The sequence below is a fragment of the Microcaecilia unicolor genome, chromosome 9 (genome assembly GCF_901765095.1).
Source record: "Microcaecilia unicolor chromosome 9, aMicUni1.1, whole genome shotgun sequence".
In the NCBI taxonomy this organism is placed as follows: Eukaryota; Metazoa; Chordata; class Amphibia; order Gymnophiona; family Siphonopidae; genus Microcaecilia; species Microcaecilia unicolor.
Window position 1 is genome coordinate 136,470,627 of NC_044039.1, and position 20,992 is coordinate 136,491,618.

At 43.4% G+C, this 20,992-nt stretch overlaps 1 protein-coding gene across 4 annotated transcripts in view; it reads right to left on the reverse strand.

The window, feature by feature from the left end:
• DPF3 (double PHD fingers 3) overlaps window positions 1-20,992 on the reverse strand; it is a 433,848-nt gene that overhangs the window by 77,213 nt on the left and 335,643 nt on the right. For all 4 annotated transcript variants that reach the window (XM_030214247.1, XM_030214248.1, XM_030214251.1 and 1 more), the window contains one exon: window positions 9,548-9,694. In XM_030214247.1, coding sequence (XP_030070107.1) covers window positions 9,548-9,694 — 147 coding nt within the window. The remainder of the gene's footprint in view (window positions 1-9,547; window positions 9,695-20,992) is intronic.

Sequence of the window (20,992 nt, forward strand, 5' to 3'; positions counted from 1 at the left end):
TGTGTTTTAGGAAAGCTGTTTCAGAAATATTTGTAGATGCATTGCCTGTCGTTGTAATAATAATTTAGCCATACTGTATGGTAATTTTTTTTCTTGTTGTTATCTGCTTTGAACCTGAAGGTTAAAGCAGGATATAAATGTTGAAATGTAACTAATTTTACCCCTTTCATTCATCCACATGTAAGGGGGTCCACTCAGGACCCTTACTATCCCTGTAGGCTTTAGCAGCAGGACCATGTCTTGTAGAGCTGTGAGGAGTGTAATCTATCTGGGTTTGCTGTGATGGATTTCCCTAAATCTTTATAAACCAGTGACCCCTAAGTTTAGTGTGGTGGTTGTTAGTTGGTTTCTTGTGGTCACACATATTCTGTGTGTACAGAGCATGTGTTTTCCAGTTTCGTGAAGAACCTCTCTCAAGTCTTAATTTGTGTCCCTCATGCAGTGTACGTTTGGAAACAGAGGTGGTTACTCATCCCTCTTATTTTTTGAGGAAAGAGTCTGCAAAGAAGATTCTAAGTTGGTATATGAGCAAGAGAGGTAAAGAGAAGAAGTGAGAGCCTCCAACTGGAGCTAAATATAAGGAGAGAGGTTCACCTCCTAATTCTATAAACCTGCATGCCCAATTTTCCACTTAGACCAGAAAGAGAGAGCTATCAAGAGTACACCAACCAAATCAAAGCAAAAAAAAGCACACAAGGGCCTTCAAGACTGGGACTGGTACTTTATTCATGAAGGACTCAACACAGGCCGTGTTTCAGCGATAGTCCGCCTGCGTCAGAAATCAATAAAAAGTCCTGAACATCTATTTTTTTTTTGTGGGGAGTGGGGTTTGAAGAAATGTGTGTTTCTATCTGATTTGTTGTTTTCTTGTACCCCACTCAGATGGCTGGATGTGCGGGTTATAAATTATGTTAAATACATAAATATTTGAATGTGCGGACACGTCTTTAGAAAGCAAAAACAAAGAAACATTCTTTGGATGAATAGCTGCTCATGTGCAGGCAATGAGAAACTTTCTTAGCAAGAAACACAGGTCCTTCATGAATAAAGTACTTGTCCCAGTCTTGAAGGCCCTTGTGGGGTTTTTTTCTTTGCTTCAATTTTTCACTTAGTGCACAAAGTTGTGCATGTGAGTTTTATAATAGTACTAGTAAAAGAGGCTCGTTTCTGGAGCAAATGAAACGAGCGCTAGCAAGGTTTTCCTCCCCAACACCTCCCCCCCTTCTCCCTCCCTCCCTCCCTACCTACCTGCCGACCCCTTCGTCGTTCTGACACCATTGCTCCACACCTCCTGAACGCACCGTACGCCATTGCTCCGCCCTCGGTGTGTGATGCCATTGCTCCGCCCTCAACATCATCACGTTTGACGCGAGGGCGGGGCCCCGAGACTTGGCGATTTCGGTGGCTTCACCACACGAACCCTTCGAACCCGTCTTGAAGGAAGTGACGTCAGTGGCTTGGCTTCACTGACGTCAGTGTCTTCAGAACATTGAAGGTGAGTTTTATTATATAGGATCAGCTGTGCACATAATGTAATTCAATATTTATTTATTCATACTTGTATCCCACAATTATCCAAAAAGGGTTTTGGTTCAATGTGGCTTACGTTTAACAGTTGTTAGCGATTACATTGATTCAATTACACTTACAAAGTAGTGTGATGCTGTGTTTTACAGTGGTTGGCAAGGTAACTATTAGTGCGTATGGATTAGTGATTGAGTTTCTTGAGAAGATAAGTCTTAGTTTGTTTCTTAACTGAAAAGATGTGTTACATTTAGAGGTTGTGTTGTGTATTGTTATTCCAGAATGATTAGTGCATATTTTACTCATACAATTTCCTGAACATGTAGGTCTTTTCTGAACTGGAGGTAGTTCACGATGCTTGTTATGACTATGGGAATTGAGTTCCACCATTCTGAGCCCAGGTAGCTAAATCCTGCCATGTAGGTGGACTTCTATAGTACGTTTTTTTGGTTGGGCAGGTGAAGTAGTAGGTAATCTCTGGTTCCTGGGTCTTAGATGTTAATTGGCATTAACAACCATTATTGGCAATAGCTAGTATTAATTGGCACTAATTAGCAGTTACCTGTATTACTGCTCCTAGTTGGGATTCTGCTAATTGCTGGCACACATAGCGCACAACTACAAGGTGGACATGGACTTGGGAGGGGCATGGGCGGGTCAGAGGCAAGCCTAGCTTCTAGAATATTATCAGTTACACACCTAACTGTCTACATTTAGGCACAAGCTGGCTTTTTCCTGATGCCTTGGTCTAGGGTATGGCATTAGGGTTCCCAGTTACAGGTGGAGGGGCATTTTCGAAAGAAACATCCAAGTTGCGATTTGGACGTCCTTGCAAAACAGTGAAATACAGGGGCAGGGAAACCCGTATTTTCAAAAAAAGATGGACGTCCATCTTTCGTTTTGAAAATACCGTCAGACACATCCAAATCCTTAAATTTGGACATCCCTAGATTTGGATGTCCCTAGACAAGGACGTTTCTGACTTTTGGCGATTTTCGAAACCAAAGACATCCATGTCAAAAACATCCAAATGCAAGCCATTTGGGTATGGGAGGAGCCAACATTTGTAGTGCACTGGTCCCCCTCACATGCCAGGACACCAACCGGGCACCCTAGGGGGTACTGTGGTGGACTTCATAAAATGCTCCAAGGAACATAGCTCCCTTACCTTGTGTGCTGAGCCCCCCAAACCCCACTACCCACTATTGTACACCACTACCATAGCCATGGGTGAAGGGGGGCACCTACAGTGGGGGAAATAAGTATTTGATCCCTTGCTGATTTTGTAAGTTTGCCCACTGACAAAGACATGAGCAGCCCATAATTGAAGGGTAGGTTATTGGTAACAGTGAGAGATAGCACATCACAAATTAAATCCGGAAAATCACATTGTGGAAAGTATATGAATTTATTTGCATTCTGCAGAGGGAAATAAGTATTTAATCCCTCTGGCAAACAAGACCTAATACTTGGTGGCAAAACCCTTGTTGGCAAGCACAGCGGTCAGACGTCTTCTGTAGTTGATGATGAGGTTTGCACACATGTCAGGAGGAATTTTGGTCCACTCCTCTTTGCAGATCATCTCTAAATCATTAAGAGTTCTGGGCTGTCGCTTGGCAACTCGCAGCTTCAGCTCCCTCCATAAGTTTTCAATGGGATTAAGGTCTGGTGACTGGCTAGGCCACTCCATGACCCTAATGTGCTTCTTCCTGAGCCACTCCTTTGTTGCCTTGGCTGTATGTTTTGGGTCATTGTCGTGCTGGAAGACCCAGCCACGACCCATTTTTAAGGCCCTGGCGGAGGGAAGGAGGTTGTCACTCAGAATTGTACGGTACATGGCCCCATCCATTCTCCCATTGATGCGGTGAAGTAGTCCTGTGCCCTTAGCAGAGAAACACCCCCAAAACATAACATTTCCACCTCCATGCTTGACAGTGGGGGACGGTGTTCTTTGGGTCATAGGCAGCATTTCTCTTCCTCCAAACACGGCGAGTTGAGTTCATGCCAAAGAGCTCAATTTTTGTCTCATCTGACCACAGCACCTTCTCCCAATCACTCTCGGCATCATCCAGGTGTTCACTGGCAAACTTCAGACGGGCCGTCACATGTGCCTTCCGGAGCAGGGGGACCTTGCGGGCACTGCAGGATTGCAATCCGTTATGTCGTAATGTGTTACCAATGGTTTTCGTGGTGACAGTGGTCCCAGCTGCCTTGAGATCATTGACAAGTTCCCCCCTTGTAGTTGTAGGCTGATTTCTAACCTTCCTCATGATCAAGGATACCCCACGAGGTGAGATTTTGCGTGGAGCCCCAGATCTTTGTCGATTGACAGTCATTTTGTACTTCTTCCATTTTCTTACTATGGCACCAACAGTTGTCTCCTTCTCGCCCAGCGTCTTACTGATGGTTTTGTAGCCCATTCCAGCCTTGTGCAGGTGTATGATCTTGTCCCTGACATCCTTAGACAGCTCCTTGCTCTTGGCCATTTTGTAGAGGTTAGAGTCTGACTGATTCACTGAGTCTGTGGACAGGTGTCTTTCATACAGGTGACCATTGCCGACAGCTGTCTGTCATGCAGGTAACGAGTTGATTTGGAGCATCTACCTGGTCTGTAGGGGCCAGATCTCTTACTGGTTGGTGGGGGATCAAATACTTATTTCCCTCTGCAGAATGCAAATAAATTCATATACTTTCCACAATGTGATTTTCCGGATTTAATTTGTGATGTGCTATCTCTCACTGTTACCAATAACCTACCCTTCAATTATGGGCTGCTCATGTCTTTGTCAGTGGGCAAACTTACAAAATCAGCAAGGGATCAAATACTTATTTCCCCCACTGTATATATGGGTACAGTGGGTTTGTAGTGGGTTTTGGAGAGCTCGCTGTTTCCTCAAATGTAACAGGTGGGGGGGGGGGGGGGGTATGGGCCTGGGTCTGCCTGTCTGAAGTGCACTGCAGTACTCACTAAAACTGCTCCAGGGACCTGCAAGCGCTGTCATGGACCTGAGTATGACATCTGAGGCTAGCATTGAGACTGGCACGACATATTTTTAAAGATGTTTTTTGAGGGTGGGAGCCTGTTAGTTCCACTGGGATAGTAACGGGAGGTCATCCCTGATTCTCTCCGGTTGTCATCTCATCATTTCGGGCACCTTTTTATGTTTTATTCGTAATAAAAACACGTCCGGGTGAAAACGTCCAAGTGTTCGTCAGGGATGTCCTTGTTTTTTTCGATTATGAGTCAAAGACGTCCAAGTCTTAGGCACGCCCAAGTCCCGCCTTCACTACACCTCCGACACACCCACTTGAAATTTGGACATCCTTGCGACGGACTGCAGTTGGAGATGTCCAAAATCGGGTTTCGATTATACCGATTTGGACTTCTCTGGGAGAAGGACGTCCATCTTCCGATTTATGTCGAAAGATGGACGTCCATCTCTTTCGAAAATGAGCCCATTAGTCTCTCTCTCTCTCTTTTTTTGTTTTTATACTTTGGTGATGTTTCCCTGCTTCTTAGTTTATCCCTTTTTTATTTTGCATGAATGAAATTACTGTCCTATCAAAATTGTAGTTATTTTCCTTTTTCTTATATTATGTGTTTTTAATTGATTTGTACACCGCTCTGCTCGCCAGTTAGAGCGATATAGTAAATTTAATAAAACTGTAAACTATTTACGACAGCCATTGAGCTGGTGTAGGTTTTCGCGCCTAAAGTTAGGCAAGTAAATGTGGCCTTACTCTATTAACAGCAATTGCACGCACAATTGTCGATATAGAATTTGCGCTTAACGCGCATCATCCTGGTGCCTAACTTTAGGCAATCAGTAGAGAATTAACCTCACAGTGTGAAAAATTCCCAAAGGGAGTTTATGTGCTGAAGAAGATTCCGGTACAGAGGGTGGGGAATTTCCTGTGACAAAACAATAAGAAGCCCAATTCTAGGGATTAGATTTGCCCAGCAACTAGGCAACCGTTATCTTGAGGAATCGTCTACCTCAAAGAAATTGTCTATTTAACTCAAGTCTGGTGTACAGATTGGTTGGAACACCACACTAAAAAGAAACTGTCCTCCTAATTCTATAAAGTTGGGAGCCCAGCTTTATGCTTACCGTGCCAAGCTGCAAGCACAATTTAAAGGTCAAATGCATGTGCGATTACTGGCTATAAATGACTTTTATTGGCGCTAATTGGCACTAGTTAGCAGTTATGAATGTAACTCTCCTTAGTTGTTAGTCTGTAAGTTGGAAGCTCAAATTCCAGAGCGGCAGCTTCAATAGGGGTGTGGGTATGGGACGGGGCAAGTCAGACAGTTAGGAGTGCATGTTGTAGAATACTGTCAATTATGTGTGACCATTTACATCAGCCTTTGAGCTGGCGTAAATGCTCAAGGATAACACTAGGCGCATAGTTGCAGACTTACGCTAGTAGTCTATAACAGCAGTTCTGCGTGGAACTGCTGTTATAAAATAACATGCTCAGCATGCATCATCTGGGTACCTAAATCTCAATGTCATTCCTTGACTTTACCCCTGTGTGTGTTATTGGTTTGTTTATTTATTTATTTATTTATTTATTTATTTATTTGTTTGTTGCATTTGTATCCCACATTTTCCCACCTATTTGCAGGCTCAATGTGGCTTACATAGTACCGTGATGGCGATCGCCAGTTCCGGTAAGAGAAATACAGAGTGGTCTAGTGTTAATGTTCATAGATGACAGAGTATATTAAGTATTCAAGGAGAGAGAGTTAAGTTTTGTCCAGTTCTGGTAAGAGTTTTGATTGTGTTGCAGGGTTCAGGTGTTTAGGTTGGATCATTCTGGTATGCCTTTGTGAGCAGGTTGGTTTTTAACGATTTCCAGAAGTTTGTTAGGTCGTGCATTGTTGGGTCAGACAAGCCATTTTAAGCCTTGAAGTGAGATCACTTCCCTGTGAAGGTAGTGTAGGATAGGGAGGACCCCTTGGAAATATGGAAGTGACCCCAAACAAGGGACCACAAAACAACAGCATTTAACATGTGTACATTACATTAATTTTCAAAGACATACTGTCCTCATTGGTTTTCTTTAAAAATTAGCATATAATATTAGTGCTAAACGCACACATGCACTACATGATGACACTGACTATTTCAAATCTACTCCTTCTCTGTATCAGTGATAACTGTGCAGGGGCGTTCCTAGCTTGTCGCCGCTGCATCACCCCACCAAGGCGTGCCAACCCCTTTCCCCAAGTGTACCTTCTTTTTTTGGTTTTCCAAAAGGCGGTGGCTACAGCGATTTCCATACGCTGCCATGCTACTGGCACTAGCTTCTTCTCTCTACTGAGGCCGGCCTCTGAGGAAACAGGAAGTTACATCAGAGAGGGTGGCCTAGTACAGAGAAGAAGTCGGTGCCTGTGGCAGGGCAGTGTATGGGAATCGCTGCCATTGCCGACTTTTGAAAAACCAAAAAAAGAAGGTACACTTGGGGAATGGAATTGAGGAAAGAAGGGGGAAGATGCCACACCACGATCGGTGGGGGGAGTGGAAAGGAGCGATGCTGGCCCGGGAGGAAGGAGCAGTGGCAAGATGCCACTCCATGAAGAGTGCCACCTGAGGCCCCTGCCTCAGTTGGCCTAATGGTAGGACCGTCACTGACTGCAGCAGTCAGAGCTGATATTCAACAGTGCAATCTGGGAAAGTACCACTGAATAGCAAAGAGAGAGATGGCCAGTGCAATTTAACCAGGCAGGAGCATCTCCTGTCCACTTAAATTGTTTTGAATATCTACCTCTATATGTTTTTCAGCAAACATTTTCCTAAAATTAAAAGCAGTTGCATAGTGCATTGGTACTTTGCAACCATGGAGGGGCATTTTTTAATGAAAAAACAAATGGCACCAAAAATATTTCTGCCTAGGCGTATTCTATAAACCGTGCCTAGCTCTAGGTGCAGTTTATAGAATATGCCTAGTGGGTTTATGGAATACACCTAGTGCCATGCCTGAGTCTAACTCCAGGCGCATCCATTTACACCTAAGTTAGGTACAGAGCAGGTGTATTCTGTAACCCTGCCCGCAGATTTTTGGAATGCCCACAGCCCACCCATTCCACGCCTGCGGCCATGCCCCCTTTTTGACAGCACACATTAGAATTTACGTGCACCACTTTGCAGAATATGTCTAGCAAGTTGTGCATGTAAATTCTAATTAAGGCCAATAATTGCTTGTTATGTGGCAATTATTAGCGCTGATTGGCTTGTTAAGTAATTAAAGTGCATGTGCAAATCCAGAATACAACAGGATTTGCACTTGCAATTTCAGTCGAGCTATATAGAATCCAGGGGATTATGTCCAGAAAAACCACGTCCATCTCCCAGCCATTTTAAGGGGCCCACCTCTCTGACATAATTTCCTGTTTCGTCGGAGGCGGGCCATCCGCAGTAGAGAGAAGGGGCCGGGGCTGGTGGCAGGGCAGCCTATGGGAGCTGCTGCCGCCACCTTCTTTTGAAAAACAAGAAAAGAAAAGAAAAAGGTAATTTTGGGGAAGGGGGTTGGGGAGGAAAGGAAGGAGAGCAATGCCGCCTCAGAACAGTGCCACCTGAGGTGGCCTAAAGGTAGGGCCACCACTTTCTATAGGGCTTGAGGAAGCATAAGCAATGGCCCAAAGAGCAGAAAGGAATACTGTGGCATCCTTTGTGTGCAGTCATGCTGTAACCTACACCCCATCACTTTTACATATACAGTACTAGTGTTCTAGAGATGTCCATGGCAGGAAAAAAAAAAAAGCTATGGTTCATTTTCATTTTTTCCTGATTCTTGGGTGGTTTCTTTGGTTCATTTCACACATTCGTTTTTAATGTGTACACTGCATGCATGCTAGATCTTTTGTATGTCTGTAAATCGATTGTACATGCTTTAATTTGTAGATATGTGTACAATCAATCTACATGCATTTAGGTACTCGAATGAACTACATGTATGCTGATGAATGCACATCCCTAAGGTATACAGAATATACTCTACCACTTAGAGTCCGTACACCATCTTTAGCCTTCTGAACAGAATTCTTACGAACCATAAGCAGAGTTTGTAAATGGAATCTACATATGAAGCATTCAGTGTATGCTGTAGAAAACTGAACTCATTCACAAATATCAGAAGCTAAGGGTCCCACCTGCTGAAAGTATCCCCTTGACAGGGTAATACAAGTGTGTCTTAGTTAATTACCTTGCCAAGGGTTTCTTGCCTCTAATGACAGCATCCATTTTCCTGTCTCTAATGACAACATCCATTTTGTATTGCACCACAAAGCAGCCAAGTCCCGGTGTGGGAAATGGAGACTATGCTGACACCATTCCCCATTCCTGCACTGCAGTAGGTAGGCTCTTGTTAAGGTAAACTCACTTACCATCTCTTTGGTACTAAAACCTATTCTCCAGCCAGGGGGATACATTCACCTACAGAATAATTAGTATCCTTGACTTTTCAGCAAGTCATTCCTTCAGCCATGTGGGCCAGGTGCATATGCAGTACAACTTACAGTCTGAACTCTAAAGGATACATATTCAGCAGCTGCACATCTCCCACAACACAACAGATTTGAGGATACCAGAAGGACAACGTAGCTTAAAAATTTCTCTCAACATACAGCTCCACAATGACTTGGCTAAGTAACAAAACAGACTGACAGACTAACCCTCCCAAGGGCCACGGTTTTGCTTGGTAGGGAAGACAGTCATGTGGAATGAAGCAGCTTCATTTCTAAGCCCTGTCGCTTCCCCTCCCCCTCACCTGCTGGGCTTCCATTGCAGAAGCACATTCTGAACTCTCCTGTGGCTGCTCTGAGCGCTGAAGAAAGCTGTAACTAACCATCTTCCCCATTCTCAACAGAGCTAGCAGTTCATGTGCTAATGATTTATAGAGCACACAGCCCAACCAAACAAAACAAAACAAAACAAAGAGAACCTCGTCAAGTTCTATAAAGAAAAAATCATGTTCATTTGCAAAATAAAAATGTGTTGAAGAAGTAAGTGGTGCTCACATTTGTGGTTCTCATTTCTGTGGGTGGGTGGGGACCGTGGTGATCGTGATTCTTGGTCCCTGCTATCTTCCCCTTCTTCGTCAGCGAGGTGAGTGTGAGCATAATGGTAGCTGAGCCCTGGTCGGTTCTTGTAACGTTTACCGCAGACTAAAATCAAAACCAGAAGGAAGGAAAATGGATTTAGTACTTTCACGCCTTTATTTCCCCAAGTTCATTTTATACCCTGATAAACGCGAGCTGGTTATAACTATCAGCCCCAGTTCAAAGGATCAAAACAAAACACAACAATTAGGTTTCACAAAAATGTAGTATTTTCAATATTTAAACTTTTAACATGCACAGAGCAAGTAATGTTTGTTAACATTGCAATAAATCTAATTTTATTTCATGGCTATTGAATAAATACATGAATATCAAATAGAGATGTGCACAGGGCAAACATTTACAGGCCATTTTCAATCCATTTGGCCTTTTTTCCTGATTTACAGACTTTTTCCAGTTTTTTTTCACACATTTACTTTCATAAAAACTTGTAAACGCTAATTGACAACGTGCGTTAACTCATAGGTTAATGCATGTTAAATCGTTTTAGCGTGCACTAAATTTAAGACACACTAACAAGTCAAATACATGCCGATGAATGCACATTTCTAGGATTAAAGGCAGCTTTCAATAGTAAACAATGGCAGAAAAAGAACAAATTGGCCCACTCAGTTTGTCCACTTGTAATACTTCCACTTTGGGTAGATAAAGATGTGAATTCCCATCCTCAACCCAACATCAGCTCCCCACCCTTATGTCTAGTCCTTTCCTAGCACTGCTCTCCATATCAGTCTCAATGGTACCTAGAATCTGCTAAGTGGTGAGGTCCACTACCTCCTGTAGCTGGCAAGTTCAGGTCTTCTCATTTTTCCTATCTGATTTTCCCCTTTCATATCTTGTTTCCAAGATTTCTAATAATCCACACAGTCACCAAAATAAGCAAAGTTATTATCCAAAACCTCTCCATCCTCTCCATGCTCATTGAAGGTTGATATTTTAACTGTGATTGATTCATTACCACCATTCCTTCTTGAAATCTCTTTGCAGCCATACCACTGTTGCTTGGAGTGGCGATTACAAACCTAACATATTATGCCACTACCTTCTTGAAAGCATTGTTAGCTAGGTTATAACCACTTTGTGCAGGTTGCACTAGTGCTTTCTTGGAAGCCCACTGCAGTCTCACCACTGCTGGATGCATGGTAATTGAAGCTCTAAAAACATTATAGTTGTATAAAGAATGCAGTTGTCAGGTTTTCAAGGCAAAATCTAGGTTCGTGAGCCCTTGGGCCACTGCCGAGGAGCAGCAGTGGCAGGCAAAACCACCCCACACCAGAGACAAGGCAGAACTCTGACTGAAACAGCTAGGCTTCACCTGCACTTGACCGCCCTTCCACAGGAGTTGAGCCCCTGGGTGCAGGCAGCTGGCAGGACTTACTAGACAGGGCAGGAACTGGATACCAACTAGGCTGAACAGGGACTGGGGGTCAGAGGGGAAAGGAATAAACATAGGCAGCAAGGCAGGAAACAGGGCTAGGACTCACAGACAGATAATACTACACAAAACAGGAAATGGACAAGCTAAAGGACAGGAACTGAAAGCTGACAAGCAGCCACTGAAACAGGGTACACACACTGACGGAAAAGAGACAGGACTGGAAGCTGCAGAACAGCCACTAAGCAAGAGACACAGACAAACAGAAACTAGACCAAGAATACAAACCAGAAACAAGACTAAGAAATAAACAATAAACCTAAGCTAAACTACACACAGACTAACTAGAACCGGACAAGAAACACAAACAAGAAACCAGACTAGGCAGAATTGCAACAAAGCACCAACAAACCAGGGACCTTAGACGATGCAAAGGCAAACACAGAAGTTTCCAGGTGATTAATAAAGCCCATCAGCTGCTGACGCTCAGCTGCAGGAATCACAAGGCAGCTACGGGTGCTGTTCAGGCACAAACAAGAAAAGCAAGTCTGGCAGCCTGGAAGATCTGGACCGGACTAGGCTGAAGTCTGGAACAGGTGACAGTCCATAGCAGCCACCGGTTCTGGCCACTAGAGGGCAAGGTAAGCACAAACAAGGAAACATTCACATACGTGACAGCAGTCAACACCGGTGTCCCACTGCAGAGGCACAGGGCAGCAGTAAAGAGATATCGGTTGCCCACTGTAGGCGGATTAAGACTGAGTACAAAGAAATGACAAGATATGTTTGTTTGTTTTAAGTTCATGTGTTGAGTTAGGTTGGTTTTATGGTTTTGAATACATGGGGAGAGGTGATATGAAAGCAGGATTTTAGCTTGGGGTGATAAATATAGGCTGTAGGGTAGTAGTTTATTAAAGAGTACATTAGTGGGTTGCAGTCTTTGTTTGTTGGTTTGTTATTGATTATGGTTCATTTCTTTTCCATTGTGTACACTACTTTGGGAGGTCCCTTGTAGGACCGGAAATGCAGTCTCTTAAGTACATCAAGAAATAAGAAAAGAGGGCACAAGAGGCTAAAATAAAAATAAGGTACCTAAGGTGGGCAGCAATATAGCCATAAATGATTTTGACAGTGAAGAAGGCAAAATGAAGGAGGATTTTAACAGTTGTAGAGTATTGTGAAGAATGAGGCAGCAGGTTCAGTTTTGGAACACCTAAAGAGACAAGTTTTAGCATCTCAGACATATTAGAAATTCAAAGAATCCTTATAAACCAGGCATGACAAATGATCATGGATGAAGCTGTGCCCATAAAATGTCAGCTGCAAGTTATGTGGCAAAAATGATGAACAACAAATCTCTAAATATTGATGAATCAAGATATGAAAATTAGTTTTGAATAAAGGATGACACCAAGATTACAGACTGAAAAAGTGAGATGAGTATGCGATCCCTTGTAAAGAGAAGATATCAAATTTCCTCCAGAAGACTTCAGTCTCTTGAAGTTGAGATGGTACAAGGAGTTGTTTGCCAAAGGTAAATTAATAGGTTATGAAATTCAAGACTTATGAACATATTCTCTTTAGTCTGTAGTCCGCTCCGAACCTCTCAAAGTATGAGCAGAATATAAGCACCTGCTAAAGTAAAGTAAAAGACATTCTCCTTCTACCAAAATAGTCCTCTTGTAATCCTCTAATAAACATATATATTGGGAGGTGGGGATAGTGCTGGGCAGACTTATACGGTCTGTGCCACAGCCAGTGGTGGGAGGCGGGGCTGGTGGTTAGGAGGCGGGGATAGTGCTGGGCAGACTTATACGGTCTGTGCCCTGAAAAAGACAGGTACAAATCAAGGTAAGGTATACACAAAAAATGGCACATGTGAGTTTATCTTGTTGGGCAGACTGGGTGGACCGTGCAGGTCTTTTTCTACCATCATCTACTATGTTACTATGTATATGTAAAAGAAAATTTCACCACACCTCATCTATGTAAAATGTTTCTTTGTCATTCTATATCTCCAAAAACAACAATAGAACCCATGAAAGGTTTGTTTCTAGTGATTTGCCTCAAATAAGGAATTTTTATATTGGCAGAGTGGGTGCCATGAGGTTTCATTTGTTTTTTTCTTTTTATCAGGGGTGGTATTGTATTTACAAAACAACAGGTTGCTTGGAGATTTTTACTGTTTTGTTGTTGTTGTTGGTTTTTTTTTCAATGCTCGATTTTAATGCTCGATCATGGAGAAAAGATGTGGGTAACTCATCTTCCTTTTGGAATACTCCAAAGACACCACTTTTTTCTTTAATCATATACAGGATCATTTCAATGTGATTTACGTAGATAAAATGCCTGTGCCCACATCAATTAGCCATCTGAAACTGCCCTCTTTCAATGTTGCTAAAAGATTGTGTAGAGTTAGTTCCAAGACACCCCCCTCAATATTCAAAACCATTTAACTGGTCAGGAACAGCACCTGGCCAGTTAAATTATACTTTGCTGATATTCACAGATATTCAGTGGGAGACAGCTAGCTGTCTCCTGGTGAATGTCGCCAGTTAGCGGCTAGCCAGTTATATCGCCTGATATAACTGGCTACCCACTGATTTTCTGTATAATATCTTTGGCCAGTTTAAACATAACAAGCCAGCGCTGAATATTGGCTTGGCTAGTTATGTTTAAGCCATCCAAAAATAAGCCAGATATTCAATGCCAGTCACCGGAAACTGTCCGGAATTGAATATCTAGGCTCAGCGCTGATCATGGAACGCCGCCCGGCTACCTCCTGTCGGCACCTAACCCTTACCGTTCAGTGAATCCAGACTGCCCCAATTTGACTGCCCCTATCGGACCGACCGTTCACTTGTCTATTAGATTGTAAGCTCTTTGAGCAAGGACTGTCTCTCTTTGTTAAATTGTACAGCGCTGTGTAACCCTAGTAGCGCTCTAGAAATGTTAAGTAGTAGTAGTAACTGAATATCAGCCCCTTATACTTTAGCTACATTGCATGGTAGTGTTCCCAGGAGCAATGGAAAGACTTTTTTGGGGGGAAGCTCAAGCCTGCTCCCAACTCTATCTCCATCACCATCCCAGCTCTACTTCCAACCCACCCCCAACCCAAGCATCTCCCCTTCCATATCATTCTATAGTACCCCTCCCCATGGCATCTAGCATGTCTCTCTTCCCCTACCTCTTAACCCCCCCCCCCCCCCATGGTGCCCATTATTTCTCTCCTTCCCTATCTCTCAATCCCCCCTCCATCCCCATTGTGCCCACCATTTCTCTCAACCTCCCCCCTTCGCTGGTGTCCAACATTTCTCTCCTGCCCTACCACTCAAATCACTCTTTCCCTACCCCCTCAAGCCCCAGCCCCATGGTGTCCACCATTTCTCTCCTTCCTTACCTCTAAACCCCCAGCCCACAGTGTCCAGGGTTTCTCTCCTTCCTCCCCCCCCCCCCCCCCACCTCTTCAGCATCTCTTCTCTTTCCAGATGTTCAAGGTTCTGCACCATCTGGCCATGATGTCATTTTGTTAAGCAGATTGCATCACCACCAGCCAGGGGAGAGAGATAATAAATTATTTTGCATGGGAGACAGACGAAAGATGCTGGAGGGCACAAGGAGGGGGAGGGAAGGAGAGAAGTGTTGGAGATGGAGACAAGGACATAGATGGGGCCGAAAGAAGGGAAGGAAGGAAGGAAAATTTTGAGGGTGCCATGGCCCCTCATTGCAGTGCCTATGTCCAGGGTAATGTATAAGTCAAGGGAGGAAAAATAAATGTGTAGCTTGCATTTTTTTATTTTCCAGATAAATTCTGCTTCCAATAAAGGTAGATGCAAATGGTGGTCAAACTGATGGAAAGCATAATAACCAAACAACTTACAGATTACATAAACAAATTCTCAATATTACACGAATCACAGTCAGGCTTTCGCCCCTCCACACCACAGAAACAGTATTACTCACTCTTCTTGCCAAATTCAAGCAGGAAATAGCAACAGGCAAAAACATCCTTCTCCTCCAATTCGACATGTCTAGTGCATTCGACATGGTAAACCATAATATATTAATAAGATTACTACATAAGTTTGGTATTGGTGGAAACATACTTAACTGGATCAAGGGCTTCCTAACCACAAGAACATATCAAGTAAAATCAAATTCAAACATATCATCACCGTGGAAAGCAGACTCTGGAGTACCGCAAGGATCACCGCTATCACCGATCCTATTCAACTTAATGATGACCCCACTTGCCAAGTCCTTATCCAACCATGGCCTTAAACCTTTCATATATGCAGATGATGTCACAATATACATTCCTTACAAAACCAAACTGACAGAAATCACCAACGAAATCAAGCTCGGCCTGAACATCATGGATTCATGGACAAATGCATTTCAACTAAAACTCAATAAAGAAAAAACTCATTGTCTCATCCTCTCATCCCAACACAGCACGGGCATCCCCACAAGTATCAACACCCCAGATCACACCTTTCCTATCTCAGACAGCTTGAAAATCCTTGGTGTTACAATGGACCGTAACTTAACACTAGAGAGTCAAGTGGCATCCACAACAAAGAAAATGTTCCACTCAATGTGGAAACTGAAACGCGTGAAGCAATTCTTCCTGAGGGAAACATTTTGCAACCTGATACAATCAATGGTACTAAGCCACTTAGATTACTGCAATGGAATTTATGCGGGATGTAAAGAACAAACCTTAAAGAAACTTCAGACCGCTCAAAACACGGCAGCTAGGCTTAGATTTGGTAAAACACGATTTGAAAGCGCAAAACCCCTCCACGAAAAACTACACTGGCTCCCAATCAAAGAACGCATTGCCTTCAAAATCTGCACCCTGGTTCACAAAATCATCTACGGAGAAGCCCCGAGTTACATGACAGACTTGATCGACTTACCAATTAAAAATACATCCAAATCAACACGATCTTATCTAAATCTGCACTACCGAAGCTGCAAAGGACTTAAATACAAAACAACTTACGCATCTAATTTTTCCTACATAAGCACACAACCGTGGAACGCATTACCAAAAGCCTTGAATGCATCGTACGCCCACCTAAACTTCCAGAAATCACTAAAAACCAACCTGTTTAAAAAGGCATACCCTACTGATCCAACTTAAATGCCTAATCTCTGCAACACAACCAAACTAAAGCACGTAATGGACATAACACAACTCTTCCATTCTCCGATTCCCTAATGTGGCTGTGCCACATGAACTTGATCTTACCACAACATCACCCTATATTTGTTCACACCAGAGCCTGCAAAGGCCTCTCCAGTACTATGTAAGCCACATTGAGCCTACAAAAATAGGTGGGAAAATGTGGGGTAAAAATGTAACAAATAAATAAGGATAGCTAAAAGAAGGGAAGAGATTCTGAATTGTAATAAGGGAATACTAGTGCAGGGGGTAACGATACGAGGGCCGCTTGATAACAGTGATCATAATATGATCGGTTTTGATATTGGCATTGAAGGAAGTGAAACTAGGAAATCAAGTACACTAGCGTTTAACTATAGAAAAGGTGATTACGACAAAATGAGAAAAATGGTGAAAAAAAGACTGAAAGGAGCAGCTCGCAGAGTAAAAAACTTGCATCAGGCGTGGATGCTGTTTAAAAACACCATCCTGGAGGTTCAGGACAAATATATTCCACGTATTAGAAAAAAGGGAAAAAAGACTAAACGTCAGGCGGCGTGGCTAAACAGTAAGATAAAGGAAATCATTAGAGCCAAAAAACAATCCTTCAGAAAGTGGAGAAGAGAACCAACTGAAAGTAACAGGATAGATCATAAGGAATGCCAAGCCAAATGCAAAGCGGAGATAAGGAGGGCAAAAAAGGACTTTGAGAGAAATTAGCGTTGGAAGCAAAAATACATAGTAAACATTTTTTTTAGATACATTAAAAGCAGGAAACCGGCCAAAGAGTCGGTTGGGCCGCTGGAACGAAAATGGTGTTAAAGGGGCGATCAAGGAGGACAAAGCCGTAGCGGAGAAATTAAATGAATTCTTTGCTTCGGTCTTCACCGAGGAGGATTTGGGGGGGACACCGGTGCCGGAAAGAATATTTGAAGCGGGGGAGTCGGAGAAACTAAACAAATTCTCTGTAACCTTGGAGGATGTAATGGGTCAGTTCAGCAAGCTGAGAGTAGTAAATCACCGGGACCTGATGGTATTCATCCCAGAGTATTAATAGAACTAAAAAATGAACTTGCGGAGCTACTGTTAGAAATATGCAATCTGTCCCTAAAATCGAGTGTAGTACCGGAAGACTGGAGGGTAGCCAATGTTACTCCGATTTTTAAGAAGGGTTCCAGAGGAGATCCGGGAAATTATAGACCGGTGAGTCTGACGTCGGTGCCGGGCAAGATGGTGGAGGCTATTATTAAGAATAAAATTGCAGAGCATATACAAAACATGGACTGATGAGACAAAGTCAGCACGGATTTAGTGAAGGGAAGTCTTGCCTCACCAATCTAATGCATTTTTTTTGAGGGGGTAAGCAAACATGTGGACAATGGGGAGCCGGTTGATATTGTATATCTGGATTTTCAGAAGGCGTTTGACAAAGTGCCGCACGAAAGACTCCTGAAGAAATTGCAGAGTCATGGAATCGGAGGTAGGGTATTATTATGGATTAAGAACTGGTTGAAAGATAGGAAGCAGAGAGTAGGATTGCGTGGCCAGTATTCTCAGTGGAGGAGGGTAGTTAGTGGGATCCCGCAGGGGTCTGTGCTGGGTCCGTTGCTTTTTAATGTATTTATAAATGACCTAGAGATGGGAATAACTAGTGAGGTAATTAAATTCGCCGATGACACAAAATTATTCAGGGTCGTCAAGTCGCAGGAGGAATGTGAACGATTACAGGAGGACCTTGCGAGACTGGGAGAATGGGCGTGCAAGTGGCAGATGAAGTTCAATGTTGACAAGTGCAAAGTGATGCATGTGGGTAAGAGGAACCCGAATTATAGCTACGTCTTGCAAGGTTCCGCGTTAGGAGTTACGGATCAAGAAAGGGATCTGGGTGTCGTCGTCGATGATACGCTGAAACCTTCTGCTCAGTGTGCTGCTGCGGCTAGGAAAGCGAATAGAATGTTGGGTGTTATTAGGAAGGGTATGGAGTCCAGGTGTGCGGATGTTATAATGCCGTTGTATCGCTCCATGGTGCGACCGCACCTGGAGTATTGTGTTCAGTACTGGTCTCCGTATCTCAAAAAAGATATAGTAGAATTGGAAAAGGTACAGCGAAGGGCGACGAAAATGATAGTGGGGATGGGACGACTTTCCTATGAAGAGAGGCTGAGAAGGCTAGGGCTTTTCAGCTTGGAGAAGAGACGGCTGAGGGGAGATATGATAGAAGTGTATAAATAATGAGTGGAATGGATCGGGTGGATGTGAAGCGACTGTTCACGCTATCCAAAAATACTAGGACTAGAGGGCATGAGTTGAAGCTACAGTGTGGTAAATTTAAAACGAATCGGAGAAAATTTTTCTTCACCCAACGTGTAATTAGACTCTGGAATTCGTTGCCGGAGAACGTGGTACGGGCGGTTAGCTTGACGGAGTTTAAAAAGGGGTTAGATAGATTCCTAAAGGACAAGTCCATAGACCGCTATTAAATGGACTTGGAAAAATTCCGCATTTTTAGGTATAACTTGTCTGGAATGTTTTTACGTTTGGGGAGCGTGCCAGGTGCCCTTGACCTGGATTGGCCACTGTCGGTGACAGGATGCTGGGCTAGATGGACCTTTGGTCTTTCCCAGTATGGCACTACTTATGTACTTATGTACTTATGAATAACTTTTCATAGGTAGGGTAGTACATAAGTATATAAGTATTGCTATACTGGGATAGACCGAAGGTCCATCAAGCCCAACATCCTGTTTCCAACAGTGGCCAATCCAGGTCACAAGTACCTGGCAAGATCCCAAAAACTTTGTTAGGAATTGTAATCAGTGTGTCATTTGGAGGGGCTGGTTATAGGTACACCCTAGCACTGTTATATTTGTGCAGAGATTTTTTTTTCTCAGGGTAAAGGGCCTCTAAAACAGACATCATGTTATGAGAATCAGGTGTTCAACATTCAGAGTTTCTATTTTCATTTATATCCCACACGAATTGGGTTGAAACCTGAGAGCATTTAAAATCTTTTTTTCCCTATGCCTACATCAAAAGAAAAAGATGACATGAGGCAGAGTGGACAGACACAAGGCAGAGTGGGCAGAGCCAAGGCAGTGGGGGTGGCTGGGTGTGTACTAAAATCTCCCTCTCAAAAATCGGGACCCCTCGGCAGCTCTTGGGTGGGGGGGGGTGCTGTTTCAATATTGTGTTTTCAAATGGTACAGACAGGCAGATTCCCTGGAGTCCTGTGGAGCTTGCCTGTCCCTCACTATTAAAAATGTGGTAGAGAAAAAGCATCCCCCACTGGCAGGGCTATAGGTGGAGGACTCCTGCCCAGCTTACAGGAAATAGCGTTTCCCTATATACTGTTAGCTCTAGAAGAACGTTGGTGCACCCTTTCTTGCCAAAGAAAGCAAAAAAAGGTTTGCTCAATCTGAGATCCAGCAGCCTAGAAAGTTACTGAAGACACACAAATTTGAATACCCATCTGGTATTTACAGGGTTACCATATGTCTGGTTTTACCCAGACATGTCCTCTTTTTGAGGACACCGCGGGACATCGGGGCGGGTTTTTTCAGCCTGCCAATTTTTCCGGGTTTGCAGGCAAGTGGACAGGCTGGCTGGCTTGCTGGTGAGCCTCAGGGTGTCCTCCCCTTCCCTTCCCTCCCCTACCTTATCATGCCCTGGTGGCCTAGTGGCCTCTTTGGGGCAGGAAAGGACCCCACTCTTTCCTGCCCCACGATGCTGCTCCCGCTCGCTGCCGGCACCACTTCAAAATGACTGTTGAGACTTCAAGCGACGACCTCGCAAGACTTACTACCAGTTACATTCTCTGCAAAGCTGATCTATCTGAACCATCTTGTCCCCTGAGGAAGGCTTTGTGCTGAAACACAGCCCATGTAGGGTCTTTTGGGTCAGTTCACTTTGGCAAATAAACTTTTGGATGCTTTTACTCCTTGCTTGTCTTAGTCATTTGGAACGTTCATCACTTTCACTCTTCTTGTTTTTTGCTTACTTTTCCTGTGGAAGTTGTGAGGACCCCTCCCCTTTTTTCACCGATAACAGTCTCCTTTCCCTTCAGGATGACCACTCTGGTACTCAGAAGCTGCCAGGGCTTGTAGCATATGCCAGTGAATCCCAAACCTGGTCCTGGAGGCATCCCAGCCAGTCAGATTTTCAGGATATCCACAATGAATATTTATGAAAGCAATTTGCATACAGTGCCTCCACTGCATGCAAATCTCTCTCATGTATATTCATTGTGGATATCCTGAAAACCTGACTGGCTGGGATGCCTCCAGGACTAGGTTTGGGAGCCACTGGTATACACCCAAGGTTTTCCTTTTAGATTTTAGCATTAGTCGCCAGTTGTCAGAAAATAAAAGGTTGGAGAAGCAGAAGAATGAAGGTCAAGAACATGGTTGGACAGGCCAGATCAACACATACGTTGCACATACGCTGCATACGTCTAGTAGTGCTATAGAAATCATTAGTAGTAGTAATAGTTATAGAAGATTGCCTCTGAATTAGTGGAAGAGTGACTGGTAATCATTGCTATGGCTTCCTTAAGTGAAAGATGTTTTTCACTGAATTAAATATTCTGTTAACTCGCTTAAAAAAAAAAAAGCCTGGTTTGGATCTATCCTTGTGTTGAAAATATAGGCCAGAGTATAACCTTCTGTTACTGGTGAATTTTTCAAATTCAAATCAATTCTTGTATACCACTAATATCCCCTTTCCAGGGTTCAGTGCGGTTTACATTCTAGGTGAGACAAAGCAAATAGTATTAGTGGGATGTATGAGAAACATTAGAGAC